The sequence below is a fragment of the Sceloporus occidentalis genome, unplaced genomic scaffold (genome assembly GCF_023333645.1).
Source record: "Sceloporus occidentalis isolate IW3139 unplaced genomic scaffold, rSceOcc1.0.p SCAF_4, whole genome shotgun sequence".
NCBI classification, from domain to species: domain Eukaryota; kingdom Metazoa; phylum Chordata; class Lepidosauria; order Squamata; family Phrynosomatidae; genus Sceloporus; species Sceloporus occidentalis.
In genome coordinates, this window is record NW_028316984.1 from 78,326,761 (window position 1) to 78,345,242 (window position 18,482).

Sequence of the window (18,482 nt, forward strand, 5' to 3'; positions counted from 1 at the left end):
AATGGGATCTGGATGGAGATCTCGAGACGGACCTGCTCGGTTGTCGGCTAGGTGGCGAAAGGTCCCTCTCAGAAGATGGTCTCATCGTAAACAAGTCATCCGACTTGCGAGTGGTGTCTTGCCGCGGAGAGCGAGGCTTCACCCTGGTCGGGCCCGGACAGCGTTTCCGGAGGTGGGAAGCATCCACAGGCAGGAAGTACTGTCCGGAGTGATGATCATAGACCAAGTCCGGGTAGGTATCAAAGAGGTCTCTATCCGGCAAGTTGCGGTCGTCACGGCCCTGGTCCAAGGCCTCATCTGCCTCGGTACCAAGGGCAGCTCTGTCTCTGCGTAAGGGAGACCGGGCCCGACGGGAACCTTTGGAAGGCGACCTCAATCTGCAGGGCGAAGCCAGCGGGTCGGAATCCGGGATCTCCCCCTCCGATTCGGAGCTATGGTCCAAGGTGACTATATGGAGGTCCTCATCAGGAATGGACAGATGAGGCGAAAGCAAGACCCTCGGTTCCAGAGGTGGGGGAACGGAGCTTGAAGCCGGAGTCGCCACAGTCCTACGGTCTGGAGGCGGGACCGAGACTGTACTCGGCGGCCCCTTTCACCTCGTCTTCGGGACTGGAGATGCTGACCTAGCCCGCCTGGCCCCTTCATCCTCCTTAGAGGATTTGTGCCTTTTCTCCTTGTCTTCCTTGGAGGATTTTTGCTTATCTTCATGTCTCCTTTTCGGAGCCTTTGCCTTCTCGGCATGGGACACAGACGGTGCCTCTTCGGGAGCTGGTTCTCCCGAGAAGGTTGATGGTTGGAAGACCTTCTCGTAAAGGGAGGCCTTCAATTTCTGGTCCCGGTTTTTTAGGGCCTGGGACGTGATGGCCTTACAATGGACACAAGAGCCTGGGATATGGGTCTCCCCCAGGCAGAGGACACACTTATCGTGGCCATCCGACATGGGGATTTTCACCCCACACTTGGAGCACCGCTTAAAGGAGGCCATAATGGCCGGTGAGAGCGGTATCGCGGGGGTCAAGGTCGCTTACCAGTCCAGGTCGAGCCGAGAAAAACACAGTGCGTCTAAATCTAAGGGAAAGTCCGTATGAAGTGGTCAGTGGGTCAAGCCGGTGGTCAGTATTGCCAGAGATTCAGTCCAAATGGTAGTCGATTGCTAGCGAAGTTCCTCGAGCTGCTTTCGCGGCGGAATGAAGGAACTGAAGGAGAGCGGGCCGCTAGGGGCTTTATATAGGGGTGGGCGGGGATACCGCCAAAAAGTTGCAGAAAGTTACTTTGCATTCTGCCCAGAGATTCTAGAAGTTTCCGAGCATTGCTGCGCAGGCGCAGAATAACCCATTTGTGTGATTCGCAGAGACCACGAAGAAGAAAGTGATGATGCTATATAAACAAACAAGCAAACTCAGTCTGGAACCATAACTACACAAAGCATCAAACATGATCCTAGAAAAAGTATGACTGATGCACCTATTCAGCCTCTACATTCCAAAATAACTCATAAGATGAGTCCATTCATATTGGATGGAAGAGGAAGGAAAAAGAATCCAAGGTTGAAAATGTCATTCAGTTTCATAAGCAACCTTAGAAGTCTCTTCCATTTGTTTTCTGTAACATACTGGAAATGGGAAATAGCCCCTCTCTACATATCTGTACTCCTTAGCAAAACCAACATAAGACAATAGCTGCTTTAGAGTCATAGCTATCATTGTTTGAAGACCACGATGGCTTCTGGATTTACAGCAGGGGTTATACAACACCATTCTGACTGATAAGCAGGTGCAGAGAAAGGGAAGAAAAACCTGTATTGAAATGAATGTGCTTGATTCCTTCTATGTTAAGTTTGATACACAAGTTTATTGGACATAAAAAGTACTTCCTACAATACAGCCTGCTAAATTCATGTGTCTCTTCTTAAGGGATACAAAAGACTCAGTGGTACTCACAGACAATGTAGGAGATCATGATTCCTGGAACATAATGTCCTACTACTACTAGGATCAAACATCCTGAGCAGACCCTGGCACAGAACTGGAGGAAAAAAACAAGGGATACAGAAGAATAATTTAGTAATAAGGAACATTACCTATTCCTGCCTGAGTATCCCTATCTAGAATTTCAAAATATGAAATATTCCAAAATCCAAAATTGTCTACATAGGTGGCTGAGATAATGACACCTTTGCTTTCTGATGGTTCAGTGTACACAAACTTTGTTTTGTGCACAAAATTATTAAAAATATTGTATATAAAATTACCTTCTGGCTATGTGTAGAAGGTGTATATGAAACATAAATCAATCTCATATTTAGACTTCAGTTCCATCTCCACGATTATATATAAGTACTGTATGTCTATGCACACACACACACACACACACATATGCAATGCTACCCCCACCACCCAAAATAAAAAATCCAAAACACCTCTGGCCCCAAGTATTTCAGATATGGGTGACTACCTGTACCAGTTCAGGAAGACTTCAACACAGTAACCCAGGTTTAATTTCCAGCTCAGGACTCTTGTCTTCTTAAGTAACAGCTTGGATGTACTGATACAGTTGTTCTACATGGTCACTGACTGTGCTGCACCAGAATGCTTGGCTACAATTATGCTTTAATGTACTGCTGCCGCTTGGTAACTATATCTCAGGGCCAGTCTAAAGGTAAAATTCCAAGAGACCCTAGACAAGCAAGCCACAACCAAGATCCTCTTGATGAGTTGTATTAGGGGTGGCTATTGTTGCATGCCTTCAAGCCATTTCTGACTGGGCAACCCTAAGGTGACTCTACCCCAGGGCTTTCTTGGCAGAATTTTTGCAGAGGGAGTTTGCCCTAGCCATCCTCTGAGGCTGAGAGAGTGTGACTTGCCCAATATTAAATGGCTGCAGGACAGCACCCAATAACAGCTCACCTCCAATGCCCATGAATTGCCTCTGGGAGTATCATCTGGAAGCTTTTGCACAGCCAGGAGAAGACATACAACCTTCATCCTCCCCAATCCACACTGTAAGTAAGAAAGCAGCAGACTGTGCTCTGCCTGTATCAATTAGGATCTTGGCCCAAATGTTCAGAAGTAACAGTAACAAATGATGAATTAGCAAAACTTTAAGCAAAAATAGTTGACAGTCACTTTTCCTGCATCAGTCCCAGCATTTGAGAGCAGTATTGAAAGGGATTTGCTTAGAGCAACAAGGGGCTAGAACATAACTGTATGTTCTGAAACAGCATAACATCTATCCATTTTCCTACCTCATCTCCTTTTGCTCCCACATCTGCTTGCCTTTCACTTGACTTTCTTACATAGGATATGTTAGGCACTGCTTGCTCCTCCAAAGAAAGGGAATCATTGGTCCACAGACAGGAATGCTAGAAACCTCCACTTAAAAATTGCAAGAAGACCTCACATTCTGTTTAAATTAAGTCCAGACCTTCATATTATAACAGAAGTGAAGCTGCCACTACAAGCAATGTTTTCACACCTTCATCTGCTTTACTAATAGAAATTATGCAACTTCATCACATTTCAATACGCCTCCGCAGTGAAGATGTGGAATGCAGAAATGTACAGTACAATGATATTGCGTCATGCATTTTGGATTGCTTATTGAGGTAAAAAGAAGCAAGACAGCACTCCTGCTTTTAATGACAACTATCACACCAATATTCAAGTCTGGTCTAAGGACATGTTCTCACCCAGATGGTTTTCTCAGCATAGTTCTTGGAATGTGATAGGAAAAACCTGCACTTGGTCTGAAATGATGTAATCACTCAAAATTCTATTTCTATTTTTGGTTTCCACATATACTGAGATATACCGAGCTAAGTTTGAAACGGAACATGTATAAGAAATGGAAAAAGGGGGAAATCACGAAAAAGGAATTCAAAGAAATAGCAGGCATGTGTAGGGGTAAAGTCAGTAAAGCTAAAGCGCAGAATGAACTCAGGCTTGCTAGAGAGGTTAAGAACAATAAAAAGAGCTTTTTTGGATATGTCCGCAGCAAGAGGAAGAAGAAGGAAACAGTAGGGCCACTGCGTGGAGAAGATGGCAAAATGCTAACAGGAGAGAGAGAAAAGGCAGAATTACTCAACACCTTCTTTGCCTCAGTCTTCTCAGAAAAGGCAAACGGTGCTCAACTTGAGGATAATGGAGCAGAGGACAGAATAGGGGAATTTCAGCACAGAATAAGTAAAGAGAAAGTAGAGGAACACCTTGTTAATCTAAATGAATTTAAGTCTCCGGGACCAGATGAACTCCATCCAAGGGTATTAAAAGAACTGGCAAAAGTAATATCGGAGCCATTGGCAATCATATTTGAAAACTCCTGGAGAACAGGAGAGATCCCAGCAGACTGGAGGAGGGCAAACGTTGTCCCCATCTTCAAAAAGGGGAAAAAAGAGGATCCCAACAATTATCGTCCAGTTAGTCTGACATCAGTTCTAGGAAAGATTCTGGAGCAGATCATTAAACAGAGAGTCTGTGAACATCTAGAAGGCAATGCCATAATCACAAAAAGTCAACATGGGTTTCAGAGAAACAAGTCATGCCAGACAAATCTAATCTCTTTCTTTGACAAAATTACCAGCTTGGTAGATGAAGGGAATGCTGTGGATATAGTATATCTTGATTTCAGTAAGGCCTTTGACAAGGTTTCCCATGACATTCTTGCAAACAAGCTTGTAAAATGTGGGCTAGAGAAAGTAACTGTTAAATGGATCTGTAATTGGTTGACTGGCCGAACCCAAAGGGTGCTCAACAATGGCTCCTTTTCATCCTGGAGAGAAGTGACCAGTGGGGTCCCACAGGGCTCTGTCCTGGGCCCAGTGCTATTCAACATCTTTATCAATGACCTGGATGACAGAATTGGGAGCATACTTATCAAATTTGCAGACGACACCAAATTAGGGGGAATAGCTAATACCCCAGAGGACAGGATCAAGATTCAAAATGACCTGAATAGACTAGAAAGCTGGGCCAAAGCTAACAAAATGAAATTCAACACAGAGAAATGTAAGGTATTGCACTTAGGGCGGAAAAATAAAATGCACAGATATAGGATGGGTGACACCTGGCTGAATGAAACTACGTGTGAAAAGGATCTAGGAGTCCAAGTAGATCACAAGTTGAACATGAGTGAACAGTGTGATGCGGCAGCTAAAAAGGCCAATGCTATTTTAGGCTGCATCAATAGAAGTATAGTGTCTAGATCAAGAGAAGTAATAGTGCCACTGTATTCTGCTTTGGTCAGGCCCCACCTAGAATATTGTGTCCAGTTCTGGGCGCCACAATTCAAAAAGGACATTGAGAAACTGGAGCGTGTCCAAAGGAGGGCGACAAAAATGGTGAAGGGTCTGGAGACCATGCCCTATGAGGAACGGCTTAGGGAGCTGGGGATGTTTAGCCTGGAGAAAAGAAGGTTAAGAGGTGATATGATAGCCCTGTTTAAATATTTGAAGGGATGTCACATTGAGGAGGGAGCAAGCTTGTTTTCTGCTGCTCCAGAGAACAGGACCCGGAACAATGGATGCAAGCTACAGGAAAAGAGATTCCACCTGAACATTAGGAGGAACTTCCTGACAGTAAGGGCTGTTCGGCAGTGGAATGCACTTCCTCGGAAGGTGATAGAGTCTCCTTCCTTGGAGGTTTTTAAACAGAGGCTGGATGGCCATCTGTCAGGGATGCTTTGATTGGGATTTCCTGCATGGCAGGGGGTTGGACTGGATGGCCCTAGTGGTCTCTTCCAACTCTACGATTCTATGATTCTATGATTCTATGATCTTTTTTATGTTGTTTGACTAAGTTTAAGTTATTTTAAACTGGGCTTGAAGGTACACTGGTTTTCCTGTAATGAATCACTATTAGGCATGATGAAGTCTTAAGTGTAGGCACAAATAAATATTAGTAAGCCAAAGTCCAAAGGCAGCATGGGAGACTTTGCAAGTATTACCCATACCACTACTTCATATCACAAGCCCAGCTGACTGTTTGCTTACCTTGGCAGGGTTTTGCCTCTTGTACTGCAATAGTTCCTGTAGGTACAGCCTGAAGGTAATCCAGCTCTCAGCCAGGTAACGGCAGAGTTCTGGGACACTTAGCAAGTGAGGCTGTGCTTCTGCCATCTCACTGTCACTACAGCAATGGAAAACATACTTGAGTAAACTAGGACTTCCATATACACTGCCATTCTGTGATTATAAGAACCACAAGCAATAAAGAGAAACTTCCCCCAAACAGAACAGCAAGATCTCTAAGGTGAGCCACACTGACTTTTTCAGACAGATGAATAATGCAAAGCTCATATTGCAGCTTGTGAAATCCATAAAAGAAGCCAAAAGACTCATGCTACTGGAGAAGGAACATTGGAAAGCACTTTTCAGTTTGCAGCACAAATCAAAGTTATTCACCTTCCTACACAATACAAAGAACATGGGACAAGGCAAAGGGATGGCAGGTAAAATCTCCAGCCTCATATTCTGAATTATATGACTTTGAGCAAACCTACCTATCTCTTCCATGTTCTTCCAAGGGCTGTGCTGTAGAAAAAAAGAGTGAAAAGAAATATAATTAAGCTAAATGAATTTAAATCAGGGACAGAGAACACATTGCCTCCAGATGTTAGTGGACCACAACTCCCATCATTCCTCACCATTTGCTATGCTGGCTGGAACTGATGGAAGCTACAAACCAGTAATATCTAGAGGGTCGTACTTTCATCCTCCCTGCACTTGATGTTTGCTCCTTCAACAATGAAGCCTTTAACAATCATTCTGCATAGCAGGAAGAGCAGCACAATCAACATTTGATCATTCTAGAAAGAAAATGGAGTACTTGTTGACAGGTACTGATGAAACATCAAGAATTGAAATGGGAAATTGTGTTTTCGGAGAACAATCCCCAGGATTCTCCAGCCAGATAAGGTGTCTGCAGAATTCTGGGAACTATAGTCCAAAAAATAACTCTTCTAAGCTCTGATAACCATCTGATGTTATACAGGTACACACTCAAACACAGAAGATTTAAATTTAATATGTACTACTAACAAAAGATTAATGAATCAGAATGGGCAGAGTCCGGCTGACACCCAACAGTGCTGGGCTCAAACTACACAGTCCTGGCACATCTACTAGACACAGGAAAGCTTTGGGCAGGAACAATAATACAAAATGTTGGTGCTTATGTTGTTGTTTATACTGATGGTTTTTATATTGTACATGTAAATGTTGTTAACCGCTTTGATTTGAAGAAAAGCGGTATATAAATAAAAATTATTTATTAAAATTTTGAATGGAAGAATTTCAAGATGTTGTATTAAAACATTGTTCTAACTTCTATGGTTAAACATACATTTTGGAATGGCTGAGTTCACAAAATACTTCTGTATCCAAACGTATAGCATCTACAGTCTACCTGCATGTCCATTTAAATTTCAGATCCTACTCTTCTATCAATGCTTTTTAATATATATTTATAGTCCATACCTTTGTAAAAAAGTAATGAACTTGTCCAAAAGTAATAATAATCAAGAAGACAATGTTACAAAAAATGCATATTAATATCTGTGACCGAATGTGGATTGCAGGATTGCTGCAGAAGATAGTATGCTTTGGCACAGAATATAAGCAATCCCTTGCTACTGCAAAGCCACCTGGGAAAGATCTAAAACGTGTATCCAGACATCTGAGACTTACTAACCTAGTTAAACAGAAGTATTGTGAATAACCCCCTACATGCCAGACATTTGGAACTCATCTGAATTGACTATCTGGTGTTGCTGGCATGCTGTACCATTATTTAAAGCATGCTGTGAGTTGTGCACAGTCCCTACAAGCTATAGCACTTGGGGCTAGCTCAAGGCAATGAACACAGAGCTGACAGCCTGGTGAACAGTGTGCACTGGAGTGGCAGAAAGCAATCTTGTTAAGTCTGTGACCCAGATTCCAGACAACCAGCCCTAGGTCAGGGAGCCAATCAGGATCTTCCTCTACCCACAGAGATTCTGGTGGGGACTCGAGCAATAAAGCAGGCACAGCCCACATCTTGAAGCCATTCCAGTAGCATGAAAAGCTACTATTGTTCAGTTAGTTATATGTTCACAACATCCATTTACGGCACCTACAAATACACTGACTACTGTGCTGCCCTACTCTTTTGATACTGCTGCCTGTCATAATGGTGAATCTGGGCATCATGTACTGGAACACTACGGATATGAATCATTTCCACCAGCCTATTTTTAAAGCACAATTTTGTTGAGCTTTGAAACTTTGGTACTTCATAATAATCTCTCCTTCTGTTGTAACCTTACATGCCTGGAAGATTTAAAATAAACGTCAGTTCTCCAGAGGTGCTGCAACAAATACTGTAAATCACCAACTCTGCTTCCACAGTGAAAACCAGGTTCTCACTGTGATTCCAGCATCAGCACATGCTCCAGCACTGTACAGCTGAACTGTTATAGGATGCAAGAAGAAAACAAGCAAGAGAAGCAAAATCCAGCCTTTATGTAGATATATGAAGCTACAACTATATTCTGCATACTGAAAGCTGAAGCCTTTATGTAGATATATGAAGCTATAACTATATTCTGCATACTGAAAATATTCTGCAAAATAACTGATCCTTCATATGGGGAAGAAGCAGCACTTTGTTTGATGGGAAAGCTTTGTCAATGTGATTTGCAGTAGTCTTAACAAAATCTGCCAGGGACCAAAGCTTGCTGACAAGGTCAGAATATAGCATCCAAGTTTCTTGGAGAGCCGGCCTATTTGCTGGTTTAATATAAAACAAGGTTCGGCACCTAATAATAATAATAATAATAATAATAATAATAATAATAATTTTATTTATATTTTCCTGCCTCAATCCACCTGGGAGTGAGGCGGGATTACAACCCAATAAAATATAGAAGACACAACAATAAATTACAATAAAAATTAACTAATAATTTCATTAAAACCAGTTCTATCAAAAATCGACAGTGGAATGGAAATATACAGATTCAAGGAAGGAAGGGACAGTATTTCTTATATGAGGTCAGGTGGATAAGCTTGCCGGAAGAGATCCGTCTTAACTGCCTTCCTAAAAGCATCCAGGAAGTAATAAGACGGGTCTCTTCCAGGAGGTTGTTCTATAGTTTTGGAGCTGCAATGATAAAGGTTCTTTGGGAAGTTGAAACTAATCTAGTTTTTTGTAATTCTAGTTGGTTCTTGCCAGTTATTCTGAGAGTGTGGGGCAGTTAACACCTTAGTTAACTAAGAAGAGAGAGATGTTTAAGAATCTCAACAAATCCTAAAAACATACCTTAGCCCATGTTGGATGGTCTACTGTTTTGTGTTATATAATAACATTGCAGCGCTGTTATCTACAAGTGTTACAACTGGAATTTAAAAAGCCCTTAATTCAGGTAATTTTTTAACATGAAGTCAAGGCCCCCTGATTTTGCTACTTTAAAAGATATGCTTCTCAAAAAAAAAAAAAAAAAAAAAAAAAGGTAAAAGCTAAGGCACATTGGCAAAGGTAGGAGAACTAAGTGCTTTGCCTCACCCAGAGCCATGAAATCAGTCTGGCAGGATCTGTTTCATTGTCCAAGAAAGATGAGAGAGATCAACAAAGATCATATTATTTGGGCTGTACTCTTTTAATGATTGCTGCTTGACACAGGGCATCTAGTATCTCATCCCTCTTAAACCATTCCCCTAGCCAGTGTTGTGCTCAGGGTAAGCTTTCTGGCCAGAGTCATGCCTTTTAAATCAACTAATGACTACATCCACACAGGTGACTCCCACAAAAATCTTGCCCAAAGCATGCTTCTTGCAGGATTTAGTATAAATCATTGACACTGTTTAAGGAAGGCCAATTCTTGAAGGTTTTTTATAGCTTGGAAGTGCATTAAACTATCCACAAGTAGCCACTTGCCACAGCTTCTCCCCTGTGCATTAATAAACAACCAGTGGATTTATTAGAGATGATCCTGTGACTGTTTCTACAGCTATTAAGACACAGCCTCTACCTGATGAATTCACGAGGAGAATATTTGGAGAGGAAATGGAAAGAAAGGCATGCTGTGTTAGTATCACAGAGTTCTCACTTGGATAAATTGATAATCCTAGTTGTATTTGTTAGGTGCAGTGGTCCACATGCTTTAGAAATTAGAAACAGATGCTGTGTTTGGTACAAAATAACGTGCTGCACTTTATCTTACTTCAGACACACAGAATTTCTCATATAGCTGGTCTTAGCTAGTTGAAAGCTGCTTTAATTAATAATCAGAAACACCCTCATTCTAACCACATAATCCCATTATTGGAAGTTAAGGTTGAACCTAAGTTGAGAACACAAGGTTGGTAATATTTATGTCAGGGTTTGATTGCCTTTGCACTGTTAGGATCTAATGGAACCGAAGATGAACCATTTTGCACAAGTCAACAAGAGCAGAGAAATGAACAGAAAGCGAAGACTAATTTCCCTTTGGTTTTTCCCCACAAAAACTAGAGAGGCTGCACAAAACAGCACAAATGCTTTTCTCTACTTTGGGTTAACAAAAATCCAAGCAACTTGTAAAACAAACTCTCTCTAGAAGCCAATAATTGTTGGCTAAGTAAGTAATTGCCCACTACCATCCAGAAGTGTTGAAGTGCCATTCCTGAACATTAACAGCATTACCTGCTTAATCAGTGATAAAATGAAATAAAAGTACCAGCCCTGCGCTTGACAGGCAGGAAATCACAGCAGAACAGGAAGCAATGAAATAAACTTGCAAATGTGAGAGAACCAAAAAGGATGGTTTGTGCTTAGAACTTGAACCCTTTCATCTCCTATTCAACTATCACTAGTCTCATTTACCTGAGAAATCCAATAGGAATTGTGGCTTCCATCTCTCCAACAGGAGAACACCAATAAGGCCAATGCTGAGGAGGAACAGAGGACGCAATGAAGTGGACGAGAACAGCCTGGAAGATCATGAAGACAGGTATTAAAGGGAGTACTGGAAAGGAAGTATCCCCTTGTGTAAATGACATGGCAGACAGGGAGTAAAATTAACTGGAACAGTGAGTATTGTACAAATAGAAATACCCAGTTATTTCATATTATAGCTCGGACATCCCCTTCAAGGTGTGGTACTGGGGAGGGAACCTCCACACGTTGTATAGGAAGCCTCTGCAGTCCAGAAGTTCCCCATCTATGATCTAGGCTATATGTCATGCATCATTTTCAATTATAATCTCTTCAGTTTCCAAAATTCAAGACTATCTACAGGACTATGACCAAAGTTTGAAGACTAGTATCCTGTGCAACTGAGAACAGGAAGAATTATAAGCAACCAGTGACCTGCAAATTTATGGGCAACTTGTAATATTTTAACCCTGGCAAGAATCCTCCTAAAATAAGATACTAACTCATTTTCTCTTTCTAGTCTTATGTTTATTTGTCTTTGGGAAGATTTTTTTTTAATGTGGAAGGTGTTTTCCCCCCTGGCAGAGCCCAATGTGCTTCTTTACCATCACAAAACTCCCAAGACTGTAAGAACAACCATGTTATACCGCTATCTTAAATTGAGATGTCTACAACTGCAACCTCTAGTGTGTACTACCAACCCTGGTATGTCTCCAGCCAGCAAATCTGTTCTGCTGATAGTCAGTACATTTTTTAAAAACGTAAACAGGATGTTTTGCTTTCTCTCCGTTTGCTGGGCTCTTAACTATTCATGCTTGTTAAATATTGCTGCGTATGCAGGGGCAGGATAGGCAGGAAAGAATGTACTAGCACTGCAGTTCTAAGTGACTATGGGGCTTAACAAGGGCTCATCTGGCGGAGGGCAACTAGCAGCTTGTTCGGCTTACAACCTGGTAGACTGCCAGAAATTGCTAAGCTACCAGCCCCAAGATGGGGATAGTGCAGACCATGTGGCTCCAACATAGCAAGTACACAAACTTAAACTAGAAACGCTGCTGGGCAAACCTCCAGATATCTGCAGCTGCTAGTAGCAGCCCTCGTTTATCACAGGCCAAGTCCTCAAGCCACTCTTGGCAGCACCCATGTGTCAGGGAGAAATCTGTTTATACTTTCTGAGTGAAGTAGGAAGGTTACTTGAGGCAACACTCACTCAATGTTAAGTTACACATCCTGGATTATAGCTACACCTCTTTTAGGATCAAGCATGGAGGACATCAGAACATCTGTATCAAAGCAAAACATTTTGGGGTTTGCATGGGACTTACATCTGCACTGGGCTCAGGGATAGTAGCAATTGCAGCACTGCATTCAGGACAAATTACATATAAGAGATGTCTTCCTTATATAGCCAGTGGTAATGAACATGCTCTACACACAAAGTAAAACCATCAAACCATGGCACTTCCAGTTTCAAGGATTTCAGGAATCAGGGCCTGTGACCATACAAAATCAGTAAAAGTAAAATCTAAAATAAGACCTTGGGCCTATGTAGCCCAGAAAAGACATTTGAGAAACAGGGCCTGTCCCTTCTGATGCTAAAAAAAGGCCTTTGGAGGCCTAAAACAGGGTTAGGGCAAATTATGCTTGAATGGCAAATCATTACTTCCCAAAATGCTTCTGAAATATTTTACCATGTGAGGGCAGAGGGGTTGCTGAGGGGTGTGGAAGGAGAACCTGAGTATCAGTTGCAATCTGCAAACCATATTCTACATACATACTCTGCCTAAACTAGACAGCATTAGTCTAGAAATATAGGTGTTCTGATTATTTGTATGGAATATTCATTTAGACAGCATACACTCTTTTCTTCTACTGAAGCATCCCAAGCTCATTCTTTCAGACACATCTAACTGCAGCCTCCCAACATGATTCAGAATCATTAAGCCCCAGGACACAATGTTTAGATTAGAATCACTACATTCCTGCTCAGATATAATGACTACATAATAAGGGTTACTCAAATTTTCTATTTTTTATTGTTTCAAAAAAAGGTCTAGTTTGCTGGAAGGAGAGTGACACTGGAATTGGGCAGAAACACTGTGATGTTCTGCTAGAATCATTCCCTTGAAGCAAACAGCAATGTTAGGCTGGATCTACGGAAACCAGCAAGCCCTTTTTTTTGCTTACCATCAGAAAACAAAGCCAAAAATATGGAAGGCAGATGATATAAAAAGGCTCATGTCTCACTTCTAAGCCAGAAGGAGGGAATCGATCATGATTTTCATGTACAATCCATCCACTATTAAATAACAATTCAATGTGTTCATAACTGAACAGTGTATGACACTGTCCTTATTAGTGTGACACCAACTTGCAGCTGAGCATGTCATTTTCATACATGCACCTATTCAGTATGCTGAGGGTGATCTTCCCTCTATTATCACCTCTTTTTGGGAGGCATTCCTACAAAAATGTGTATTCTTTGAAAAAGAGTAATCTTGACTACTGAGGAAAGTCAAACTGGGCACCTCATAATCAGAGGGGCTCATTATTCCTCCTCTACATATCAGATTGATTGCCTAAAATGCTTTACTGCACTCCAGTCATGGAGAAACCATAAACTCTCTTCCTTGTTCAAATGCTCTCTCATGGACACCAATATTCTTCTTCTACATGTACATTTTACAATTTCATGCATGACAGGAACTTTCTTCCAGGACTCCACTCTGTGCTCTACAACTGCTTGTAGTCATTGCCTATCTTACACTGCTACCAGTCAAATTCCAACTCTCTGTCCCTCCAACTGCAGATCTCTCACACATTCTGGGCCTTACTAAATAAGACACCTTCCTTCAACAGTAGAAGGCATTGTCTGTTTCCCACAGTATCTTTCCCCACTTTCCCTTAGAATTCAAGAAAAACATTCTGTCTCAGTATTTCCATTCATTCAAAATCTTTGTACAATGTTCTGCACTATTCAGTGATACATACTGTACATTACTTAATGTCTCACAGTGCACCACTATATTTCCCCAACAGTATGACTTGAATCTGGATGCAAATCCTAGCTCAGTCATACAGCTCACTACCATGAGCAAGTCATTACTAGGATTGTTATCCCAGCCTAGGATTTTCACTTCTCCGGCTCAGATCCGTCCCTTTTCACTTGCTGCCCCCCACTCATGGAACTTCCTTCCCACATAAGCATGGTTCATCACCTCTTTAACCAGCTTTAAAGCTGAGTTGAAGACATTTCTGTTTAGGGAAGTGTTCCCAGACATTACAGTACATGATTGTTGCAGAATGCTTATTTTAAACTGTTTGTTTGCTATATTTTAATGTTTTGAATTTTATATGTATTAATATGTATTAACTTCTAATTGTTTTACCTAGAATGTATGCCACTGCCAGGTTTATTTTATTTTATTCATTTTAAGTGATTGTATGTACAGTGCTGTGTAAATTTACAGAGCTTTATAAATAAGGCTTAATAATAATAATAACTTGTCACACAGGATTATGAGAACAACATTGGGACTGCTTCCCCATGCAGTCCATCCTGACTTACGGTACTTAGAAAAGCAGAGCAGAACAAATGGGATCAACAAATAGAAACCTAAAGGGCTGGTACCTACTCCAAAATAAAAAGTATCAGACACCTGCAAAGGAACCAAATGGTTATCTTTATTTCAGAAACAACTCTACAGAGTGTTTCTTCTTTCTTCAGCCTTAAACTGGCCAACTCCAGCCCTTACCTACTATATAAAATGCTACAGCTGTCCTATGTGGGCCACATCATGAGAACTCATGAATCATTAGAAATGCAATGGTGCTGGAGAAGGTAGAGGGCAGCAGAATGAGAGGAAGACTGCATGCCAGATGGATAGAATGAATCAGGGAGACCACAGGCCTGAGTTTGCAGGAGCTAAGCAAAGCAGTGGATGATGGAGGGGTCTTGGAGAAGTGTCGTCCACAAGGTCCCCATAAGCCGAGGGCAGTTAACAACAACAACAACATGCTAAAGCCCCCACATGGGTATCCCTCATACACTGCAGAGGTACAACTTCTTTCCCACCAGACCTTCTTGGAAGACAGATGGGGCAGTACCTTGGGCAAGTCACACTCTCTCAGTTTCAGAAGACGTCCATGGCAATGAAGAAACTTGCCAAGAAAACCCTGTGATAAGGCCTTAGCGTCACCATCAAGGCACACAACAACAACAACAACAAGCAAGTAGGTAGGACCAGTGGCATGCCATCATCTCAAGCAAGGTAACCCAATGTCCTAGCCACAAAGGAGGACAAGGCACCACAAATGTAGGACATCCATGTAAAATGTAGGACACAACCAACTAAAAGCTAAGAACACTTAATATAAATTCATGCTTTTTAGTGATGCTCAAAATGAGAGGACATTTTGGAATTCCTCTTAGACAGAAGGTTGAAATGTAGAACACTTCTGGAAAAAGGAGGACACCTGGTCACCATTATCCCAAGGCACTGCTAGTATTAAACTCTTGCAACATCCAGTGTGGCGCAGTGATTTGAGTGTTAGACTATGACTTGGGGGGCCAGGGGTTTGAATCCCCACTCAGCCATGGAAAACCACCAGATAACCTTGGACAAGTCACACACTCTCCCTCAGAGGATGGCCATGGCAATCCTCCTCTGAAGAAACTTGCCAAGAAAGAGCCAGATAACTTCACCTTAGGGTCACCAAATGCTGGAAATGACTTGAAGACATACAACAATAGCAACAACAAACACTCTGGGCAGTCACAAGCACCAGGGGGCCTTGGCCAGCCTGACAAGACAGGTGCTGCTGCTGGCTCAACCAAGGTTGTGCTGGGCTGATAACGCTCCCAGCCACACCATAAGTCAGAAATTACTCGAAAGACAACAACAAAGATCCTAGAATCATAGAGCTTGAAGAGATCCCCAAAGGCCATCCAGCACAACTCCCTGCCATGCAGGAAGACACAAAGCACCCCATGTGACAGATGGCCATCCAGCCTCTGTTCAAAAACCTCCCAAGGAGAGTCCACCACTCCTGTAGCTTGACTCCATTGCTCTGGTCCTGTTCTCTGGAGCTGCAGAAAACAAGCTTGCTCCATCTTCAGTATAACATCCCTTCAAATATTAAGATAGGGCTTATCATATTGCTTCTTAACTGTCTCTTCTCCAGGCTAAACATACCCAGCTTCCTAAGGGTCTCCTTATACGGCTTCATGGTTTCCAAGCCTTTCATGTTTTAGTCCAGTGATGGTGAACCTTTTAGAGACCGAGTGCCCAAACTGCAACCCAAAACCCACTTATTTATTGCAAAGTGCCATGTCCCTCCGGCTTTCTAGTAACAAACTCTGGCAAACTATGTGCCCACAGAGAGGGCTCTGAGTGCCACCTCTGGCACGCGTGCCACAGGTTTGCCATCACTGTTTTAGTCAGTCTCCTCTGGACACACTCCGGTTTGTCCACATCCCTCTTTGTGGTGCAAAGAACTGCCCTCAGTATTCCAGGTGACACCCAGCCAAAGCAGGACGACACTACTCTCCTGTTGATGTAACCTAGGATCACACTGGCTTTCTGAGTCCATTGCTCCGTGTTATTCTCTGGAGCAGCAGAAAACAAGCTTGCTCCCTCCTCAATATGACACCCCTTCAAATATGTAAACAGGGCCATCATGTCACCTCTCAGCCATGATGATATCACTTCTTAACCTCTTAATCATTGACAGCCTCTTCTCCAGGCTAAACATACCCGTCTCCCTATGTCTCTCGTCATAAAGGCATGGTTTCCAATTCCAAACCTTATGTTGGCGGGTAAAGGGAGTACCCAGCCTGGGTTTGTGTTTCTAGGAGTGTCCTGAATTTTCCTTGAATTTTCCTCTTTCAGCCTTCTTGGAGCAGAGACTTGTATTCACGGGAGTGCCTTATAGCTTTGAAGGTGGCCATGCCCTGCCCTGGCTATATACATAGCCTGGGTGACCAGAGGCGTCCTTGTATCCAGGAAGGATCCCAAAAGGCCCTCCATCTGGAGCAGGGCTGAGGAGCATGGGAGTGCTTGAGAGCTTTTCACGTGGAGGTGTCCTACACTGCAGGGAGGCTACACAGTCTCTGTTTCTGCTTCTATTACTTTTCTGGTTGGCCTGTTCCTTGGCCCTGCCCTCCCTCCTTCTCCTTTTCCTTCTCCCTCTCCCTCACCAGAGGGCGGCTCCGAGGGCGAGGGCCCCGGCCAGGCTCTGCGGCGGCCTCTCCCAGACCAGCAGCCGCTGCGCCGCAGCCACGGCCGCCTCCCAGCCCCTCAGCCGGCGCCTCAGCCGGGCGGCCAGGGCCAGCACCTCCTCCTCTTCCTCGGCCTCCGCCGAGACTCCGGGGCCGGGAACCACCAGCGAGGCCGCCCCTCCCTCCTCCTCTTCCTCTTCCTCGGACGCCACCGGCGCCGTCAGGACGCCCGCTCCGTCCTCGGCCTCGCCGCCGCCGCCGCTCGCCATCGCCTCAGCCACCCACCAGGGACGGAGTCCTCCCTGACAGCCGCCACCGGAAGCAGCGGCGCGACGACGAGGCCCAACCCGCTCGCGACATCCAGTCACGCGGCCCCGCCTCCCACTGCGCACGCGCGGAGGTACAACTGCGCATGCTCAGAGCTTCTTTGTTTGTTTGCTTTTTCCTTTTCCCAACTGTAGAGCGAGGCATCTAAGACCAACTGCGCATGCCCCAAGCGTAGAGCTAGAAATGGAAGACAAAGGCACATCTAGAGAAAGCCATGGAATCAGAGAGATGGAAGACGTCCCCCGAAGGCCCCCAGAGCAACCCCCTTCTGCCATGCAGGAACTCCCCATCAAAGCATCCCCTGTGACAGATGGCCTTCCAGCCCTAAAGACCTCCAAGGAGGGAGACTCCACTACGCTCCGAGGAAGGACTGTGTTCCACTGTCGGACAGCCCTGACTGTCAGGAAGTTCCTCCTAATGTTGAGGGGGAATCTCTTTTCCATTGTTCCGGGTCCTAGTCTCTGGAGCAGTAGAAAACACACTAGCTCCCTCCTCAATATGACATCCCTTCAAGTATTTAAACAGGGCTATCCTATCACCTCTTAGCCTTCTCTTCTCCAGGCTAAACATCCCCAGCTCCCTAAGGCGTTCCTCATAGGGCTTCATGGTTTCCAGACCCTTCACCATTTCAGTCCCTCTCCTTTGGACACATGGCTCCAGATCTCTTTATACAGTATACTGATTCCACAGAATAATAATAATAATAATAATAATAATAATAATAATAATAATTCTATATTGTTATCTATATAATACAGCTATATATTTGAAATCCTTCTTTTAGTGAGTCTCAAAGGACCTTCAAGATCTCATAGCAGCAGCAGCAGCATTAGCCTTCCTGCACTGACTGCCTCTGAGGGAGGAGACTGAAGCGCAGGGAAGCTCCTGCTCCCAAGTCCCTTCTTTCTCCCAGTGAGCCTCAAAGGTGCCACAAGATCTCTACATACAACAACAGTAGTAGTAGTAGTAGTATTGTGTAGCCCTTCCCACACAAAGGCCCTTCCGGGAGGAGGAATAATATAAGCCAAAGCTCTTCGCGGCCTTCCTTC

The 18,482-nt window shown here is 43.5% G+C and overlaps 1 protein-coding gene across 2 annotated transcripts in view; it reads right to left on the reverse strand.

Moving 5' to 3' along the window:
• Positions 1 to 18,392, reverse strand: part of RETREG2 (reticulophagy regulator family member 2) — a 30,926-nt gene extending 12,534 nt beyond the window's left edge. The window contains exons 1-5 of one of the 2 annotated variants that reach the window (XM_089520398.1): positions 18,377 to 18,392; positions 10,836 to 10,942; positions 6,496 to 6,526; positions 5,987 to 6,122; positions 1,941 to 2,025 (exon numbers count right to left, since the gene is read on the reverse strand). In XM_089520398.1, the coding sequence (XP_089376524.1) occupies positions 1,941 to 2,025; positions 5,987 to 6,122; positions 6,496 to 6,526; positions 10,836 to 10,942; positions 18,377 to 18,378 (361 nt within the window). In that variant the 5' untranslated portion in view covers positions 18,379 to 18,392. Of the gene's footprint in view, positions 1 to 1,940; positions 2,026 to 5,986; positions 6,123 to 6,495; positions 6,527 to 10,835; positions 10,943 to 17,085; positions 17,462 to 18,376 lie in introns of those variants that run through there. The other variant, XM_089520397.1, reaches the window with a different exon arrangement.
• Between the last annotated feature and the right edge of the window lie 90 nt (positions 18,393 to 18,482).